This window comes from Anneissia japonica, unplaced genomic scaffold (genome assembly GCF_011630105.1).
Source record: "Anneissia japonica isolate Jap-2015-1 unplaced genomic scaffold, ASM1163010v1 scaffold8236_len642391_cov169, whole genome shotgun sequence".
NCBI lineage: Eukaryota > Metazoa > Echinodermata > Crinoidea > Comatulida > Comatulidae > Anneissia > Anneissia japonica.
The window spans coordinates 63,052-83,809 of NW_022757925.1; the positions used below are offsets into that span (position 1 = coordinate 63,052).

General features: G+C 34.2%; 1 protein-coding gene, 1 long non-coding RNA gene and 1 pseudogene across 3 annotated transcripts; all 3 read left to right on the top strand.

Annotated features, from left to right (window-relative positions):
- Positions 1-7,025: 7,025 nt before the first annotated feature.
- LOC117124944 lies at positions 7,026-8,383 on the top strand. Of its 2 annotated transcripts, none has more exons than XM_033271285.1 (2): positions 7,026-7,074; positions 7,176-8,383. In XM_033271285.1, exon 2 carries the CDS (start codon positions 7,303-7,305, stop codon positions 7,825-7,827), a length of 525 nt encoding a protein of 174 aa, XP_033127176.1. In that variant the 5' UTR covers positions 7,026-7,074; positions 7,176-7,302; the 3' UTR covers positions 7,828-8,383. The 2 variants fall into 2 exon arrangements, with proteins under 2 accessions (XP_033127176.1, XP_033127177.1); XM_033271286.1 differs by having other exon boundaries at positions 7,026-7,055.
- Positions 7,848-9,350, top strand: LOC117124928 (annotated as a pseudogene).
- Positions 9,351-10,059: 709 nt separating this feature from the next.
- LOC117124947 lies at positions 10,060-12,791 on the top strand. Its single transcript, XR_004448049.1, has 3 exons — positions 10,060-10,536; positions 10,798-10,849; positions 11,195-12,791. It is a non-coding gene; the product is annotated as an uncharacterized LOC117124947 (long non-coding RNA).
- Positions 12,792-20,758: the final 7,967 nt, after the last annotated feature.

A 20,758-nucleotide genomic window follows, 5' to 3' on the forward strand; every position in this document is an offset into this window, starting at 1 on the left:
CAAACAACGTAGTCGAAGTTTTAACAACGACTAAATCAAGTCCTAGTTTTAGTTCAACTGAAGACGGCTGGCGAGCTACGACTATCCAACTAACCAATGAAAAGATAGAATTATGAAGCAGACGAAATTCATTGGCGCGAAATGTAAACAAACACTGCGCTACTCACAACAGGGCTAGCCTTTGCGAGCGAGCGTCGAATTTAATAGTGTTTTTGTACTAGGAAAATAATAGGGTTATAAAGGTTATCATGGCGAAAATGACAGAGGTAGAAAGAAACTTATTGATTGCTCTGGTAGATAAATACAAGGACACTTTGGAAAGCAAAATAAAAGATTTTCGAACAATTGAAAAGAAAAACGAATGCTGGAAGCTGGTCGCAAATGAATTCAATCGTGAGTTGACCGGGGTAGCAATCCATCGCACTGCCGCCCAGCTTCGCAAATTTTGGGCCAACGCTAAAGCTAAGGCAAAGAAGGAGGTGGCGAAAAGCACTAGGGAGGCCAGGGCTACTGGTGGTGGTCCACCACCAGTAGACCCTTCAGATGAGTCATTGACAATAATGAGCATAGTACCACAACAATTTAAATCGTTGGAGAATAAGTTTGACAGTGATGCTAACAATGGTAGGTTTGTTTCAACTTTAAATTAGGCACTGTAAAACAACATTATTAATATTAGTTTATCACCCTATCAAAGAATAAAAACTGATGAGGGAGGGAGGGATTTTTATTTTTTCCAACCTCGTCCCAATATTACCGATGTTCACAAGTAAATCAATGGTTATGGATATAAAAAAAGTCATAAGAATGGAATCAAATTTATTTTTCAAGTGAAAAATGATGGAAAAACGACCGTTTGAAATATAAACACTGTATTGATTGAAAGAAAAGAAAAATCAGAATTTCCCCAAAAGTGATGAGGGAGTGGGTGATAAACTAATAATTTTGTTTATATGGGACCTTAGCATAAATAGGCCCTACGGGCCTAGAGGGGGCCTATAAATAAAAATTATTAATTTTTGTATCATAAGTCTATGTCCAGATTTATAATTTTTGTAGTACAGTATAATAAAATAATGTTTGGTTATATTTCAATGCTAGTAACCTAATATTTTTGTCACCAAGTATCATGCACTGGATCAAGGAAAATATTCAACACACACTGCCACTCAACTCTTGCCGCAATTAAATTAAAATAGAACATATCAGTAAATAAAAATTCTAACACTTTCATCATTTTAAATAAATAAAATGTATTTGTACAAGTTCAAAATTTCGCATACATCAAATCATCAGTAAACACCCATCCTGCATTCATATTTTATACAAAATACTTTAAATTCATACAACTGGCCTACTATATCATCGTTGATATTTAGGCCAAATAAAAAAAATTACTTGTTTAGCATCACATCACAACACAATTTTTGGTGGGGAGGGGTGGTGTTTTTTTTTTTTAAATTCTACAGTATCAGTAATCAAATAAAATGTGTTAAAATTAATCATTTTCAATAGGCCTACAATAAATATTACACCTAGTTGGTGAAATCATTGTTTTAATTCACTTAAAATAGGTCTATACTTATTTTGATCAGAATTTCTTGGACAATATTCATTTTTTTTTTAAATTCCCGCCTCTAAACAAGTATTTTATTTTTTTTGGCCTTATCAGTAAAAATTAATACTCAAATATATTGCAATAACACAAAAATAGGTAAAATTTAATAATTACCTATATTATGAACTTAACCAGTCAATTTATAGTGTAAAAAAACATACAGGAATGGTATACTGCATTAATTCTTATCCATATAAATCTATGTATTCAAAATAACAAAAGTGACTCCAAATTATTTTATTTTATTTGAACAGAGTGCATTTTTTGATTTATATCTTGCATATTATTTGCTGCAATATTTCAACAGCCTGAAATAAATTATGATTGGAAGTGCATTTTCTTGTAAAAAATGAAATAAAATAAATTTTAGGCCAAATAAAAAGTTTTTTAAATTGCTGGCCATGTTCAACCGACCTAAAATATTTTAAATTGAGGGCTGGCATTTTATTTATTTTTTGACCAATATATTTTTTTAATGTGCTGAAAAGGCTAGAATACTGTATGCCCATCCTCGCGACGGTTTGCAATGCGACATTTTAATGCAATCATTTTGCACTTCAATGGATTTTAAAATGGTCTTTGTTGATTTTTTGTGTTTCCTCTTTTTAGGCATAAACATTATTTATGAAAAAAAAACTTTCCCCACCGACCTACTCATTTTTTGGATTTTTCCAAAATGTGGCCAACACAAGTTTTTTTTTTTGGCCTAAGTTGAACAGAGAAAATTCAGTAGGCCTATTTGCATACACAACACAGTCAGCTTAAATTATTAAAAATATTTTACAAATATTTTTTTCTTTTTTAAAGCTTTAACACATTCATACCATCATCAGATGTAAAATTATTATTGTAATAAATCTTTTACTAGTTACTACAGTAGTACTATTATACTACTGAGTTATTAATTGGCAGATATTTTTAGTTGAAACATACTGTACAGTAAACATACAGCAGTATTCTGTTTAAACAATATTTTATAATATAAATTTACATATAGTATACATTAACTATGTTTATAACAATAATTTAAACATGGATATTATAGTATTTACTACAATATAAAAAAAAATGTTCAATCTTATAATCAATTATATACAGCTGGTGTTATGTATTGAACTAGGCTACAATCTATGGCTAATGACACAAATGGAATGACCTGTACTGTACAAAGCATAGGCTCCTGTACACCAAACCCAGTACCGTTTCAACTAGAATCGTACAGAAAATTTACTCATTTAAAATTTATAAAAAATGTTAAATATTTTTTAAAAATTGGTCTTACTGTAAACGCCATCTGTTCAGTTATGTGAATTCACCTTCTACATACTGTACAGTACTGTAGACATGCACAATTATGAATTACTTGTAGGAAAGAAGTTTTCAAACTGTCATCTTAATGATCATATCAAGCAAAATTCTATCAGTGTACACAGGTGTATTCCGATATATCAAGAATTATAGCAATACAAAAATGGTAAAGTTCAACATTTTTTTTTTCAATCTCTTAACTTTCTCTTTCTTTTCCATTTCATTTACCAAATATACAAGACTGACCACAGTAACTAACAAATTTACATCCATATTGAACAAAAACTAAAAACGTCTGGGTGTTGGCATATCAAGTGGCCTAATTTTACTTGGTCTTAATAGAGATTGTCCCTAAAATTCTTATGGGCTGACAAGTTATATATCAAACAATTACAATTTTGTACAAATCTGACTGTGTGACGCCAGCTTTAGGTAGGTATTTCCAGACCATGTTAGTTATTTCCAGTCTGATGTAGCGTATTTAAAGGTACAGTTAGTAGCATTTCCACAAGAGAGCACTTTTTCTTTAAATACATTAAAATTGTATTTTATGCATTATATTTTTCGACATTACGGTTAGGTAGGTATTTTCAGACCATACTAACCATCCCCTGTGAGATATTTAAAGGTACGTTTAACAGTTAAAAGCATTTCCACAAGAGAGCACTTTTTCTTTAAATAAATTAAAATTGTATTTTATGCATTATGTTTTTAAACATTACGGTTAGGTAGGTATGTTGAAACCATATTAACCATTTCCAGTCCCCTGAAAGGTATTTAAAGGTACAGTTAGTAGCATTTCCGCGAGAGAGCACTTTTTCTTTAAATAGATTACAGTCGTATTTTACATGTTATATTGTTCGATATTACGGTTAAGTAGGTATTTTGAGATCACATTAACCATTTTCAGTCCCCCGTGAGGTTTTTAAAGGTACGTTTAGCAGTAGCATTTCCGTGAGAGAGCACCTTTTCTTTAAATAGCTTACAGTCGTATTTTATGTGTTATATTGTTCAATATTACGCTTAGGTAGGTATTTTGAGATCACATTAACCATTTCCAGTCACCTGTGGGGTATTTAAAGGTACGTTTAGCAGATAAAAGTTGCATTTCCACGAGAGAGCACTTCTTCTGTAAGTAGATTAAAATCGTATTTTATGCATTATAGTGTTCGATATTACGGTTAGCTAGGTATTTCCAGACCATGTTAGTCATTTCCAGTCCCCTGTGAGGTATTTAAAGGTATACTTAGCTGCAATTTTGCGAGAGAGCACTTAAAAAAAAATAGATTACAGTTGTATTTTATGCATTGTTCGAGATTACGGTTTGGTGCGTATTTTTAGACAACCTTCGCTATTTCCAGTCCCCTGTAAGGTATTTAAAGGTACGTTTATCAGCTAAAACTCGCATTTCCATGACAGAGCACTTTTCTTTAAGTTGATTAAAATCGTATTTTATGCATTATATTGTTCGATTGCAAATAATAGAATATTACAGTTTCTAATAATGATTATCTCATTTGTATTTCCTTCACTTATTTTTTTTTCAGTTTTCAAAATGTGTCATGATTAAAACGATTTTTTATTTCTTGCATAATATATAATAAAGAGGATTAAGGTATGAAATAAAAATTGTTTAGTTGATGCCATAAAGTGTATGAAACACTAAATGACTCAAACTTAATTCTCCTTTTAGCATATGTAGCTGAAACGCTTAATGTTATGGATACCATTCATGAATCTAGAAAAGATGCTGATGAGAACTGCAATCAAACAGAAGCGCTTAGAAAAAAACTACATGAATGTGGATTGCAGTTTACGGTACCAGCCACACCTGGTGATGGCAATTGCCTATATCATGCGTTGGCACACCAGGCTAATCTTTACCTTCAATGGAGTGATTTAACAAACTTAGATCTGAGTCATGGCCGTAAATATAAGAGCCAATCCCATGTGCAAAGGCATTGTTTTGCCTAAGATTGAAAATAACGAAAATATTGTAAAAATAGCACAACTGGCAGATGATACTGTCATCTTTACACAAGATGAATATAGTTTGAATTATTTTTTTAGTGAGATTGAAACATTTTGTAAAATTTCAGGTTTAAAGTTAAACAAAAATAAAACAAAGGGTATGTGGATAGGTGCTTTAAAAAATAATGTCCAATCCATTGAATATCGTTTGGACGAAAGAACCAGTCAGGTTTCTGGGGATATACGTTGGATATAATCAGAAAGCGTGTGAAAGAAAGAACTGGGATGAAAAAATTATTGATTTAGAAAATACATTAAAATTATGGGAAAAAAGATACTTATCGTTTTTTGGTAAAATAGCCGTGATAAAAACTCTAGCCATTTCGAAACTGGTATATAACGCCAGTATAATAAATGTACCAGCACATGTTTTTTCTAAAGTAGATAAGATATTATACAGATTTTTATGGGGTGCTAAGAGAGAAAAGATAAAAAGAATGACTCTTATACAAAGTTTAGAATTGGGCGAATTAAGAATGATCGATTTTCAATCAATGGTCCACTCTTTAAAATTGAATTGGGTTAAACGACTTCTAAGTCCGGACCCTGGCAAATGGAAATGTATTCCTAATTATTATATGCACCCGATAGAATACATGGTAAATGTAAGCAAGTTAAATTTTAATGAACATGTTAACCTTACAATTATGCCTGAATTTTATACAGAAATGTTGAAATCTGTTGTAAAGTTAAATAGCATTGTCAGTTTAAATCCAAAAAATTTACAAGAAATTAAGAATCAACAATTATGGGAAAATAAATTTATCACTTTAGGCGGAAAATCATTGTATTTTAAAGCTTGGGTAGAAGCTGGGTATAAATTAATAAATGACATTATGATTGATAATAGAATATTAACGCCATGTGAAATAATTCCTACACTTTCCAAAAAAACAAATGGGCTCATCGAATATATTTCCCTCATAAATGCTATTCCAAATGAATGGAAGATTGGTAGACACGTGAAGTTTTTATTATTTGTTTTTGCTTTACTTTCATGTAAATCCTGAACATAATGTTTATTAAACCTTAACAAGAGTTAGTGAAAAAAATTAAAACATTGAAAAAAGAGAGAATAAAGGTGGGCTACACCCACGAAAGACAAAAAAAAACTTAGATCTGAGACAAGCAATAGTGGAACTTTTGGAGATACACAAAATACACTGGCAGGTTAGATTCAGCTTCAAACTACACAAACAACCAGAATAAACAACAATATTACAAATGTACAGTATTTGATATGCTTAAACGAAATACATTTTTTGGATTTGACATCTCAATTTGTGCCTGGTTTACGTTCACAGTATTGTATTTGCCATAAATCTATTCACCAAATTGATCTCGAATTATCTTTACAGTAAATCCGGTTTTTCAATAGGCGAATTTATTGGAGCGAATCGATAGCGTCGGTTCATGCACACGCTAGTTAACGTTTCCATCAGATTTTTTGCTTCAGACATCGGAATCGGTAGGTCGCATTGTTTCTACTTCTTCAGAAACGGGTCAACTAGTCTGCATGAAACCGTTGTGAATGCTCAACGAAAAAAAAAAAAAAATTTTGTTTAATATTATTATTATTATTATTATTATTGTTATTACTATTGTTATCATTATCATTATTAATAATATTATTATTATCTTCACCATTATCTATTCTTCAGGAAAAGGTGAGTGCAGACCTCGAAGATATGGGTGTGGGTTGGGAGACCTTCATTGCCAACATCAAAATCCCTGGAACTTGGGGGGATCAAATTGTATTAACAGCTGCAGCATGGATGTTGCAGTGCAGGATACAATAAGTGTCATCCACACTGACCAGGAAAATTTGCCACCCAAGTGAAGTAACCCTACCAACCACCTACCTAGGTTACCGGAATCACCGGAATGCATTAAACCTCCGTGGAGCCTAAACAGCACAACCTCCGGCCCAATCCACGAAAGGCGAGTCAACAATTTATTATTACTACGGAAATTTGAACAAAGCTACTTAACAGAAAAAATTATGTCTGCACATGGCAATTACTACTTTTGAAATTCCGTTACATTAACTTTTTTTTTACTTAATTACAGAAGCGTTTTTCAGAAAATTGGTCAACAGGTAAGCAGCAAAATAATAGGTAAGCTCCTATTCAAAATAAACAGGACATATAAAAAATGCAGACATACATAAATAGCACCAACCAAATAAAAATTCATCCTCATTTATTTACTTCATTAGGCCAAACAATGTAGATTCCAGAATCAATCAGCTTGACGTATCCTCCAAGGTAAGGATGCAGTAACTTATTTATTATGTACCTGTACCAGCATGACACAGAACTTGGCAGATTCAACTTTTGTGGATCATGATCACAATTACACAAGTAATTTTGAGATGCAATCACCTGTTAAACCACTGGACCAACAGTCATCTGACAACTAGCGAAGAAGAGGAAGGAGAAAGTGCTAAGGATTACAATTACCAACCAGAGAGTGAATTTTCATCTGAGGATAGTGATGAGGAGTATATTCAAAATAAGCCGACTAACAACATTGCAAAAGATAAGGTCATTGTATTCGAATCCAGCCTCGATAACCTCCTTATGCGCACGTTATGCGGTGAATGCCAGTGCTGTGTAGATTCTATGCATAAATTCATTCAAGGAACTGCATTAAAAGTAAAGCTTCAGTGTATCAATGGACATGAATGGACATGGAGCTCACAGCCAATGATAGGAAGCATGACTGCTGGTAATCTGCTGTCTGCAGCATCAATACTCCTTAGTGGAGACACATTAACAGCAATTCACAACCTTTGTAGGACTTTGAACTTGCAAATGATTGGAAGGTCACCTTCCATCAACTGCAAAATCGTTACTTGTTTCCTGTAATCGACAGTCATTGGGTTGACATGAAGAAGGCAATACTAACAGAATGCCAGGATAAAACCCTGAAATTATCATGTGATGCGCATTGTGACTCTCCTGGGTTTTGTGCCAAATATGGAATATACACATTAATGGAGCAGGAGACCGGCATAATTCTAGATTTTGAACTTGTACAAACAACAGAAGTTAAAAACTCAGTAGCTATGGAAAAGGAGGGTTTTGTTCATGTCTTAAAACGTCTTCTGCAACATGGGCTAATGTCTGGCATGTGGGCAAAAATCTGAGAAAAATAATAGCTGAGAAAGCCAAACGCAAATCATCAGAAGAGTTACATGGTTGGATACCTTGTGTGGTAAACCATCTTTAGTACTGTTCGAAAACCTGCACTGGAAGTGCAATTATATTGAGAGAAAGGTGGCAGTCACTTTTAAATCATGTTGTTAACGTTCATGAATGGGAGGAAGATGGTGAAGTCAAAACATGTGGACATTCTTCTTACTCACCAGAAGAAGCAGAAAGGAAAAAGTGGCTTAGTCCAAATTCAAGGGCCTCCATGACTTGGAAAGTGTAGTAATGGATAAAAGCCTATTAGATACACTTCCACATCTGACACAATTCTGTCACACTGGCAACCTAGAAAGTTACCACTCCATGATGTTGAAATATTGTCCAAAGCGGCTACATTTTCCATACAGAAGTATGCTCGCCAGAACACAACTCGCCGCAATTGACCATAATGTAAATGTCAGCAGAGAGCAGGCCATAGCTACCAAAGGTCCCAACAAAGGTTCTTACATGTTTAGACAGGCCTATTCAAAGGTCACCAAGAGTTGGGATGTCCGTAAGGTGTATGAGAAGAAGTCTTATAGTTTTGTGGAAACCTTAATGGAAAAAGTTATTCATATGAAGAGCGAAGGTGAAGCTCCTATTCCATGCACCCTGCCACCACTATTGACTGCTACCTTAGCACCAACGCCGCGACCAGACAGAAATTTGGCCATTTCAAAGCACAAGAGTAGATTTACGAACAAACATTGAGCTTAAAAATACCACTATAATAAAATTGTGGTAATATACATTTATTATGCGTAATAATAATATTCAATGGCTTCATGATTAAATTGAGCACTGATTATTTGGTAATTTATATTTTATATATAATACTGTATTATTTTCCGCCAATGCAGATGTTTTAACAACAAATGTTTAGTGTGTTTGTTTTTAGGTTTTGTATTCCAGATAATACTGGGTATTAAAATTGTTTTTATGATTTGAGTTCAGTGTTACAATATTTCACAACAGTAAATATTGAGTACCGTTGTAATAATCTGTATATTTTTAATTATTATTATGCTTTGAGTTCAGTGTTACAATACTTCGCAAGGGTGAATATTTTTAATTGTTACAATACTTCGCAAGGGTGAATATTTTTAATTGTTATTGAATTAAGATTTGAGTTCAGTGTTACAATATTTGACAAGGGTGAATATTGAGTACCATGATAATCTGTATATTTTTAATATATCTAATACAGTAACAATGTATTAAATATATTGAGTTCAGTGTTACAATACTTGACGACGATAATTATCAATATATATGTTGAAGCTTGCGGTACACCGTGTAAGTAGTTCTGAAAAGAGCTGTTGTTGAGAAAGTCTCGACGTTTCGATTGAGATGCTTCAATCGTCTTCAGGAGAATAATATCTGTACTGTAATAATCAAGTACCTTGGTAATATTTATCTGCATAGACATTGTAAATACTGCATAATTATTTGTGTATATATTGAAAAACAGTGAAATTCTTTTCTTTTTTTTTTTCTTTTCAACATAGTTGCCATCTGCTTCTGGGTATTTTCTTCTTATTGCATTGACTACACATGATGGAATTACTTTCCGTACCTTCTTTCCCAAATGCTGTTATATATAGTATGTAAACTGCTGATATGCGATCCAATGGAATTTTCTGCAGAACAAAATCATAAATAAATTACTACTACTATAATTTAGAATGTCTGAATTTTAAAAAAATATACTACAGTATTATCCAATATTTATTGTGTATTGTAATATGAAAAGAAGAAAATAACAGAACAGTACTTGCTGATAAATGATAATGAATACAGCAAAACTTTCATTATTTCTAGTTTCTTTTAAATTGTTTATGCTGGTTGGCTACAATAAATAATATTATATAATTGTAATATTTAACACATGTTTATAAGTGGATTGGATCAAACTCAGCTATGCTTTAAAGCAGTTCTGTGTAGGTATATGATAGGCCTATATTTGACAAACCGTAACTAAGTTATTAAATATTCATTGATTTTACTTTTTCAGAGTAACATTCAATCTACCCACTGGCACCACAACTGCAACTTCTGTCAGCTCAATCCAGCAGCTTTTTGCATGTAAGTTAAGGCCTATCTCTATTACTACTTTTTTGTTAAATTGGATTTTAGTACTGTATTTAATAATGTGCTGTTTTATTTAGGTCTATGTATTTTATAGAGGCCTGAGGCCTAGGTTTGTTCCTTTTTTGGGTGTTGGTTTTTTTTTGAGGTTTCTTTTTCTTTTTTGTTAATAACTTCACGGAATTTTACACAGATTTTGGGTCTATCTTTTTAACCAGTTTTGTACACACTGTATCTGTTTCAGATGGACAACAAACACCATTGTTGCACATGTTCCAGATAGGCCAATTTGTACTGGTAAGTTTTCCATAATCTTATTGATCTTGTCTTAGAATACGGTCACCATGACAGGCAAAACTACTTGTTTGTAATAAACTCAGATAATAATAATAATAATAATAATAATAATAATAATAATAATAATAATAAATTATTATATTAATAATAAATAACAAAAATAATAAAATAACCAAATATTATTAATAGTAATAAAAATAATAATATAAAATAATAAATACAAATAATATTTCAATCAATATATAATTTTATTAATTTCAGTAGCACCATTGACCACATCAGATCAAGAATCAGCAAGAAAAAAGATCAAAAGGTATTAGTGATATGTCAATGTAAATGAACAAATATTACCGTATATATTCCTTCAATACCACTGCCAATATTTAACTCAAACCTATTAAAGTTTTTGTTACTTTGCACCATAAAAAACATCTTAATTTTTTATTTCTTTTTTTCTACTAATAAAATGAGGACTTAATGTATCTCTTTAAAATGAGTACTATTATGATGACCTCAAATACTAAGCCCCTCACATCAAATGTATGTAATGTCATGTTGATTAATGCAATAATGGAACTTCATTCTTGAGTAAACTTTATCAACAAATGCCATTTATAATAATTTTCAATGAATTTAAATTTATTTTTTTCTTATTTAGATGGGATAAAGAAATGGACAATGATTTAGTAAAACAGATGCTCAATTCAAATATTTTTAGCTACAAATATAATTCGAAGAGCCGAGGTTTGCGATTAATCCATTCGGAGCGACAACAGACTGAAATTTATTACCATGAATTCTTTTATGTCCATTTTACATATTCTTTGCGACTGTACAGGTCTACAAATGGGTTGAACGGTCTCATCTATGAACCCCCCCCCCCCAACAGTTGTTGAGTGGTGCGCCCTTAGTTTGAATAACATTACAAAATTCTTGAAGCTTATCTGGAGCAAGTCATGGCTGTTGGAGAGTTTCCAAAAGATGGTTACAATTGTCATAAATAATATGTGCACGATTTTGCACGTTGCCAAAAACAACTCTGTTATGACCGAACCATGTCTGTATATCAACATGATACGCAAAACGATAAAAAAAAACATACAAAATGCCTCGATTCCATCAAATATGAATCCATTTTTGCATCGCCCTTCATGCGGAATTCTTAAAACATCATTGATAAATGTCATCCTTTTCAAATCTTGAATTAAATAATGTTATTTTGTTAATACAAAAGTGTATACTGTATATATACAGGTATATTGATATTGACTTGTGTGTGAGGAGCCAAAGCGCAGAGGCATATTTAAGAGTGGGTCTAACGAAGGTGGTGTAGCATTGTGCCTTAAAGACCGTCTGACAAGCTGAATTATATGACTTATAAGAAAATATACAAATATATATTTGTATGTATATGATATAGTACAGTAATAATAATATATCAATTTGATACATAATTACACATTCTAACTGGACTCTGTACATAGGATGTATACATTGTGCCTGTATTTAACATTTTTCAATGATTGTCAATCTAAAGTCGGAGTTATGTCCTGGTTTCGACCCTTTAACGTCACTATTGGATAGGCTTATCTTCATTAGACTTCTACGAATAATTACTGTAGTGTGTAGTGTCATAATTGCTATGTGCTTGTTTGTAAAATTGACATTATGGTCAAATTAATGAATAATTGACACACTGCCTTAATTCAACTTTATTATTTATTTATTATTAAATTGTATTTATAATATTTTATTGATGTATGCCTAACATAATTTTAACTGGTGGTCACGGCTTAAAGTTTGATTCTAAACTTATTTTGGCCTCTTAATGTCTATACACTTATTATGTTCTTATTTCTTTTACTATTAAGTTTTTTTTTTTGTTGTACAGTATTATGTATGTGTATGTGAGTGAACAAATTAAATGAAATAAAAATTAAAAAAACGCAGACTATACAACTGCTTCTCTTTTGTTAAATAATGGCTCTGAAAAGAGCCTTTTGGTTTGAGATTCTTGTTTACATGAGACTGCTAAATCTTGAAAGATGTTTAGCTATTGCTACATCTTTCTCTGGTATGCTAAATGCTGAACGAACAACGAACAGGTGGTGGTGGAGAACTGAGTTGTGGAATGGATAGTTGTGGGTCTATCTTCCCACTGCTACACAACTAGATTACCTCTGCTATAAGCTTATATTTTATAACTGGTTTCTTTCGCCATTTCTTCCTATTTTTTTCCTGTATGGGAGGATGTAAGCAATGTGGGAAGTGCTCTGAATGCCCAGTATAAATGTTTTGAATATGATTCTTTAAGCGCATAAACTTCCCAAGCATTTCAAAAGATTTTAAGACTGAATTAAAATCAATTTTTAAAAAGTTATGAGTGTCTTTGTTGTGGTTCATTGTGTTCATGTGTTTTTTTTTAAGGCAGCATGTCAAACACCCTTTGGTGCATAAAACTGCGCATAAAACGATGTGTAACCAACGTTTTAAGCAACGTACGCGTAACCGACGCGTTAAGCAATGTATGCGTAACCGACGCGTTAAGCACCGTAAAACTTTGAGTTACGCATTTGCCATTACAGCTTAAAAAAATCCTGGGGAGAACCCTGTGGCTAAAACAATTTTTAACATTTTAGCCAATTTTGGCTAAACAAATATCCAATTGGCTAAATTCTTTTTTTTTTTAGCTTTAGCCAATTGTCTAAACAAAAATGAAAGTTAGAGTGAACCCAGGCTATATAGGATCCTACGTATAGTCCTTATGTGTATGCATAGAGTGGGTGTGATGGTGAAAAATCTACTACTTTTGAGGCAAAGTTGTTTTAGTTCTTAACCAATCAGAGCCCTTCTAAGCTTAACAAGATGTAATTTGATACTTGATTCATTGCATCACGTAGACCAATCTATAAGCTATCTATACATACATTTGATAGGTAATGTTTACTGCAAAGAGCCAGCAATAAAAGATTAATACTATGGTTTTATGCATATATGTAGCCTAGAGCAGCCATCTGCCATATTGCCTACAGGAATGAAGAGTTCGCCATTCCTGTGACACTTGATGAGTGGAGAGCCCTTGCCCAGGCGTTTGAAGAGAAGTGGAATGTGCCTCATGCTAGGGGAGCTCTGGACGAGAACCATATTGCCATCAGCAAGCCACCACCATGCCCTACAACAATGACCAGAACCAGGAAATCCCTTTATTTCATCCTGGGAGACAATGCTTCCTTACCTTGACGAGATAGAGCACCACTTGCCGATAAGGGGGAATAATTTCTTGCCATGTGCCAGGCACTTTGCAACTATTGAAAAGAAGAGGAGGATGAGAGAGAGAATGGAATGGTATGATGGATGGATTTTATATAGTTCGGGAGAACTTTGAAGAAGAACGTGTGGATCAAGGTCTAATCCAGGATTTCTGTCGTCATCTAGTGAAATACTTCAAAAAATCGAGCAAGCGAAACGATGAGCGTTACCTTGTATCTGAATACAAGCAGTTTTGCTTCAACAAGGCACATGCAAATGAAGTTGAAGTAACAAGAGCCATGATGGGATTGAATCACCTCCAATTCGCTTTACTAAAGCCCAATAACACACCCACCCTGCCCACTAGACAGTGTTACACATCGCCAATACCTGTTAAACAAGCTAAAAAGAATGATGTTGTGAAACTAAAAAATATTTGAGTGAAGCAACCCAGCACCTCATAGATGAACTAGTGACAACAGACAATCTAAATGACGACGAGGACAACTCTGATTATGAGAACTAAAATATTGCAACGCTAACCAAGAATGCTCTCGGCTAATGTAAAATATGTGTAGATAGACAGTTAATTAGGTTGAACTAACAATGTCTTTGTGTATATTTTCAATAATAAAGTGCTTGCATAAAATTTTAACTGAAAACAAGGTAAATAGGATAAAAACTCAAAAAACCAATCTTTTCCTACAGTATGAATATAAAAAGGGCCCAAATCCATCGTATTAATTGCGTCCTCACTGCGCAACTGAAGTGCGTATAATCATGTACTATACTATTTTACATTTAGATATGAATACATGAGTTGTCATATAAGCAAGCATACCATCAATTTATAATTCAGCAAGATATGATTTTTTTTCTTATTTTCTAAAAATATAATGCTGTGGACTTCGGCCCTTCTCATATTCAGGTATTCACTTGGAACAGGTACCAGACAATATGTAATGGGGTAATATGTCAGCCTCAATGAACAGCTGCTCTGTGCATCCAGTACACCCGGGTAACCCCTTACCCGTCTTGAAAGATGTACTGGGTTCTTTATAGTGCACGTGCCAATGGTGCCACTTCTAGATCAAAGGCAACCCTCCCAGTTGAATAATATGGTCCACACTCCATGATCTAGAAAGGCAATTAAGAATCATCTCAAACTCTCCAATGTCATCCTAGATGAAATTTACAAAGAGGCATATATATTATTCACTACCAAAACCTGTTGAACTGAGTTATTTCAAAAGTGTAATTTCGATGTTCCCTGCTATAGGCATTTTCTATCTTATAACTATTGAATAACAGTCCCCAAGCAACATTTCAAGCAGTATATTCAGGCGCTGCCAAGGGCAGATTGCAGGAAGATCGGAAGCTTTCGTTTACGTCTAAGACTTTGTTTTGTCCTTTGAGGCTTTGTCCTTTGAGGCTTTGTCCTTTGTGGACCGCGCGGCTTGGGAGTGCATTCGCACCGTGAATGGGGCTGGTTTTGCTTTTTCCTTCTTGTTTGATGCCGACGCGAGCCCAACTCTTGTCCCTGATGCCATTGCACACCTTTGGGCAGGTATTGGCATTATTTCTGATCATTTATTTATTACACTTCATCACTGCAAAAATACAAGAACAATTCAAAAACAAGACAAAAAGCAGCGAAAAGGAGGGGATGAACAGATCAGTTCAGTTGTATTGCCCAAGCTGCCGGTGCAGCCCGGAGGGCTAACGTTCTCTGGGCGACTACGGTCACTCCTGATCATTTTGAATGGTTTTTGGACTGCTCCTCTTTTTTGGGCAGTTTGCTGCCAAGAAGAGTGTTGAAAGCACGGCGTCAGACCAGGGCCAAGTTCACGAATCGTGAACGTTGCTTGGTGCGTTCCCAGCACTAGGCGTACACGAAAGCGTTAATTAACTGCCTTGCGCTGGATAGGGCCAAAACATGCCCATTCGTGCTGAACAAGTGTGCACGGCTGGAGAGTGATGAATTTCCCAAAACGAATTAACCGGGCTGAGCATGTGCGACAAGACCTGTTCAACTGATTGAAAGTTTAATATTCCAGTACTGTTTATAACACACGACAGAAAGCAAATTACACCATAGCAGATGTCAACAAAATTAACAATTATGATTATCAATGTTTGAATTAAAATTAAATGCAAACATAATTAATATACAAGATTTTAAAAAAGCACCACCTTTTACTAAAACATAGGTGAACAACTCCATTCACTGAATCGCATAAGTTTGTCTGAACCAGCCAGTCCGCCATTTTCAGCAATGACATTCTTTCTGTCTTGGATAACATTCCTGAATTGGCGGCGTACAAAGACAAAGAACTGATTCTCTCGAGAGTATTGTGGGAACCTACTTGTGGGTGGGAACGTTTCTCATTCAGTTTACTGTTACTAGGACACTTGTAGTACTGCAAATAATGGTAAATGATCAAATTTCCAGGACATTTAAGGACAATCTGAAATTTCCAGGACTTTCCATTACTGGAAAATGCTCATTTGTTCTTCCAGGACATTCAAGGAATTTAAGGATGCGTACAAACCCTGTAATCTGTTTGGGATTGTACAATCAAGTGTTTGTGTTGTAGTTCATCAAGTTTGTAGGGCAATTGTGCAAGAACTTCAAGCAGAATATATATTTTGGCCACAAGGTCAAAAATTGACAGAAACTGTGTTTTAGGCAGCAACATGGTTTTCCCCAATGTGCAGGGGCCATTGATGAAACCCACATTCAAATAATAGCCCCTAATGATTTTGCCAACAAAGAATGGTACTCTATTGTGCTTCAGGCTGTAGTAGCTGACAACAATTTACGGTATGTCAATTAAATGAAAAATAATTTATTAAAATGGGCCTAGATGGAAATATAAAATGACATCAATTATAGTTTTTATTTTTGTTTCTAGTTTTCAATATTAATATTGTTTAGAAGTATGCAGCCTATATAAACTTATTTCTTAATGAAAATTTAATACAGTTATAAAAATATTATTAGGGACATGTTTCTAATTTTTTTTTCATTTTATTGTATATTATAATATTAATATTAAGTAATAAAGAAGAGCACTGCAAAATGAAGACAATTAAATCTAATTGCTAAAGGGCATTTAAAATAAAAATTATTCTTTACCTGTGTTCGAAATAAGGCTTGTCTGCTTGTCCCAGCCAACCAAAATGTTCCACGGACAACCAGAGCTATAGGGCAACTTGTCCGTGGGACAACCAAAAAATTTTGGACCTAAACCTCACCACAAGTAATCGTTTTTTGCCTTCCTAACTTTACTGCGTTGTTGACACGGGCGCGGCCATTTTGGATTCGCCGAATCACGTTTTCTTGCGTCTTGGTCTGAGACTGAGGCGCCCTCTTGCGTGTTACTTATACTGTGGCGGGCCCATAGAGGTATAAGAATACTAGAGCGCTAACTGCAATGTATTCGATGTTCGAAATACGCAGGGCTGTGTGTGTGTACCATCCAAGATGGCTGCCATAGATTTAGCCAATCAAATTTTGCCTGAGCACCATCATTTGCAATTGCGCCCTCAATTTACTCAGAAAGTTCAATACGGCTAGTTACACGTATGTTTGAAAATCGAGCGTTGCGGTATATGGGTGTACACGATTTTAATTTTCATTCCTTGGTACTATATTTTTTAAAAAGATGCTCGTTTTAACTACGACAGTTTAAAAAATTGTTATTATTACTCAGTATCATTAATGAAATAATAACCAGTCAGAGGGCTATTTATGTTAATAATATGTATACTAAGCCTGAAGGTGGCGCTTTACTACGACGGCCATATTGGATGGTACACATACATAACTCTGCATTGCTTCGCCAACTTGTCAGCATTCTAGTTGCTTAATAGCTCTATGGGCAGGCCCGCACAACAAGGCACTGACTCGCATATCAAGGCGAATGGAGGCGCGCATGGGAAGGTGTTTGAACTTACAGAGGGTGACCAAGAGCCAAAGGGTGCATAATGGAAAGGAGAGAAATTAAAATTATCAAATATTAGTACTAAAAGCATTGTAAATTACCCAACATGCTCTGACAGTGCTACAAAAGCAGGAGGGAAAACAGTGCAAGGTAACAATGAAGCAAGCAACAGATAATACAGTATACTCTACGGAAAAGTAAAAACATTTTCGGACAACCAAAGTTGCCAACTCGGTTGTCCGCCGGACAACTTTATGTTTTTCCTTATTTCGACCACTGTTTACCATTAATTACTTGTATTAATTTTATTCTTAAATGTTTATAAATTGCTTTTTCAGATTTACAGGCATCTATATAGGTTGGTTTTACGGACTTCTGCACTGTACCAGAAAGGGATGAATTATTTCCAAGGGTTAGTAAATACTTATTGTTATCATAATTTATCATGTTTTACAAAACCTTTTTAGACTTATAGCATTACGGCAATGAAAAACTGTCTCACTTTTATACAGTATATAAATTAGGTTTTCTTATATTAATTTTAAAAAACATAAATTATTGCTATAATTGAATCTTAACATATATTCTTTTTTAATTCGTATTCATTTTTTTTTCTTGTATTTTTTTAATTCTTGAACTTCGTGAGGAGCTAACAACCTTGAATCTGAACAAGCTTATACAGATGGAGGACCAGAAAAATCCGGTTAAAGGTGTGGGAAAAAGCCAGAACTAAAAAAGGATGTGCTTGAGTTGCCCTGCATAGAGTTGTTACGAATTATTATAAAAATACAGGCTAGTGCAGTAGCCTAACTAATGAATGTGTACTACTAATACTAGGCTTACTAACTACTCTACTACTACTATACTAGGCCTACAGTACTACTACCCTACAACTGCTACCACTACTACCAATGAATACCAACAATACTACTACCACTACTAGGCTAAGTCTACTACTACTAGTACTAACACTACTTTAATACTACTGTACTAGTATAGTTAGGCCTAGGCCTACCGTATAATAATGAAAGTTCAACTATAGACCCAGCCTAGGCTTGCTGCTTGTCAACTAACTATACTTTACTACTACTGAAATTGGTATTGATATGGAAATAAAATTATTTTTTCATTATTTTTATTAACATTTCAGAATGGACAAGGCTACCTTCTTGTACATAGCAGAGCATTTAAGACCACAGGTTGAGCGGGAAGATACAAGAATGCGGGCAGCTTTTACATTGGAGCTACAACTGGCTCTGACCCTATATTGGCTCGCTACAGGCTTGTCATTTCGAGGCGTCTCAAATCAGCTTGGTGTCGCAAGCTCGACGGCATGTCAAATTTTCCATGAAATTTGTAGAGTCATTGAAGGAGTTTTGATGCCAAAGTTCATTCGTGTACCAGAAGGACAAGAGCTTACACTATCAACCAAGAAATTATTACCTATACAGTAGGTAAAAACTTCTTGCATCAACATTTTTGCAGCTAATTGGGACTTTTTTGAAGGCCTTTCTGATTGTAGGCTACAGTAATGCATGATGACAACATAAATTTTTGTTTCTCTCATTCTCATTTTACAGGACATGGTAGGGAAATTCAAAAAGAAAAGGGGATCTCCGCAGGTTGCAGGTGCAATAGACGGAACACATTTGAAAAATATCCGCACCCAAGGAACACGCCCAGGACTACTTTAATCACAAGTGGTCATACTCTATAGTAATCCAAGCTATGGTGGATGTAGACGGTAAATTCATGAATACTTTTGTGGGCATGACTGGAAGTGTCCATGATGCTAGGATTTTCAACTTTTCACCTTTGAGTAATAAGCTCATGGATGGCAATTTATTTTGGCCTGAGTCGATTGTACAAATTGAGGGCAGTGCTGTGCCTCTGATGATAATAGGCGATCCAGCCTACCTCAACCACATGCGACCTTTTATAGGAAGAGGGAATATTACCAGAAAAAAAATTATTATAAGGCCCACAACACAAATAACACTCAAGACTAGAACAAGGCTAAATCCCTTGCAAATAAATTAAACAACTTAAACAGAGAACTCGAAAGGAAATTTTGTCCAACATCAATAAAAGAAAGTATTTAAAACCCCAAAAACAAGAGTTCTGCGACAAAAATAAACATTGAAGACATATATGATGGGAACATTTATAAGACACTTTTGTGCAGTGGTTTTCTCAAGTCAAACAATAATTCATTATTCATGTGGTATATTGACGGTAGTTGAAAAGGTTGTTGTTTTGACTTTCATGATGCATCAATAAATTATTTGGCCTACAGATGATAGTCTTCGACAAATAATCCATGGCTTCAAAAAAAAGCATGGCTTCCCACAATGTGCTATCGACAGTACACACATACCGATCATTGCTCCCAATACAGACCCTGCAGTCTATAACAATAGGAAGGGCTATTATTCAGTGATCCTTCAAGCTGTTGTGGACAACAAATTGAGGTATTCAAAACATGAAATTATTTAAAAGAAATTCATGAATGTTACTATTGCCAGATGTAAATATGGTATGATCATGTAAAAAAAAAATCCATTTTTCAATTGTATTGCCTTTGACATTTTTTGTTGTCAATTCAATAATTTTTTTTCTTATCAGGTTCACAGATATAAATCTTGGATTTCCAGGACGAGTGATTCATCTCTTTTATGAAAAAATGTCAAAATGGAGATTTATCAGATTCAGAAATGATTCTGCATTGAGGACCATTCCTAAAATGGTGACAGCTTGCTGTGTTCTCCATAATTGTTGCTTAGAACAAAATGCTTTGTATGAACAAAGATGGGATGAAGTCCCTCCTGTTTATGAGCAACCACATCTTGATACTGTATGTGTCTGGGTGACCCTGTTAAATTTGCTCAGAAAGAAGCTAGAAGAGGGTTGAAGACGATTTGAGTTGGGCGTACAGCAGTGGAAGACAGCAGCGATGAAAACACAAAGACAAAATGAGAAAATGTTTTACAATAATCTATGCTTGCCAGAAATTGCAACATTGGCTG

Bases quoted from the DNA above. Each gene is read 5' to 3' on its own strand.
- LOC117124944 (XM_033271285.1), top strand. From the start codon at position 7,303: ATGATCACAATTACACAAGTAATTTTGAGATGCAATCACCTGTTAAAC.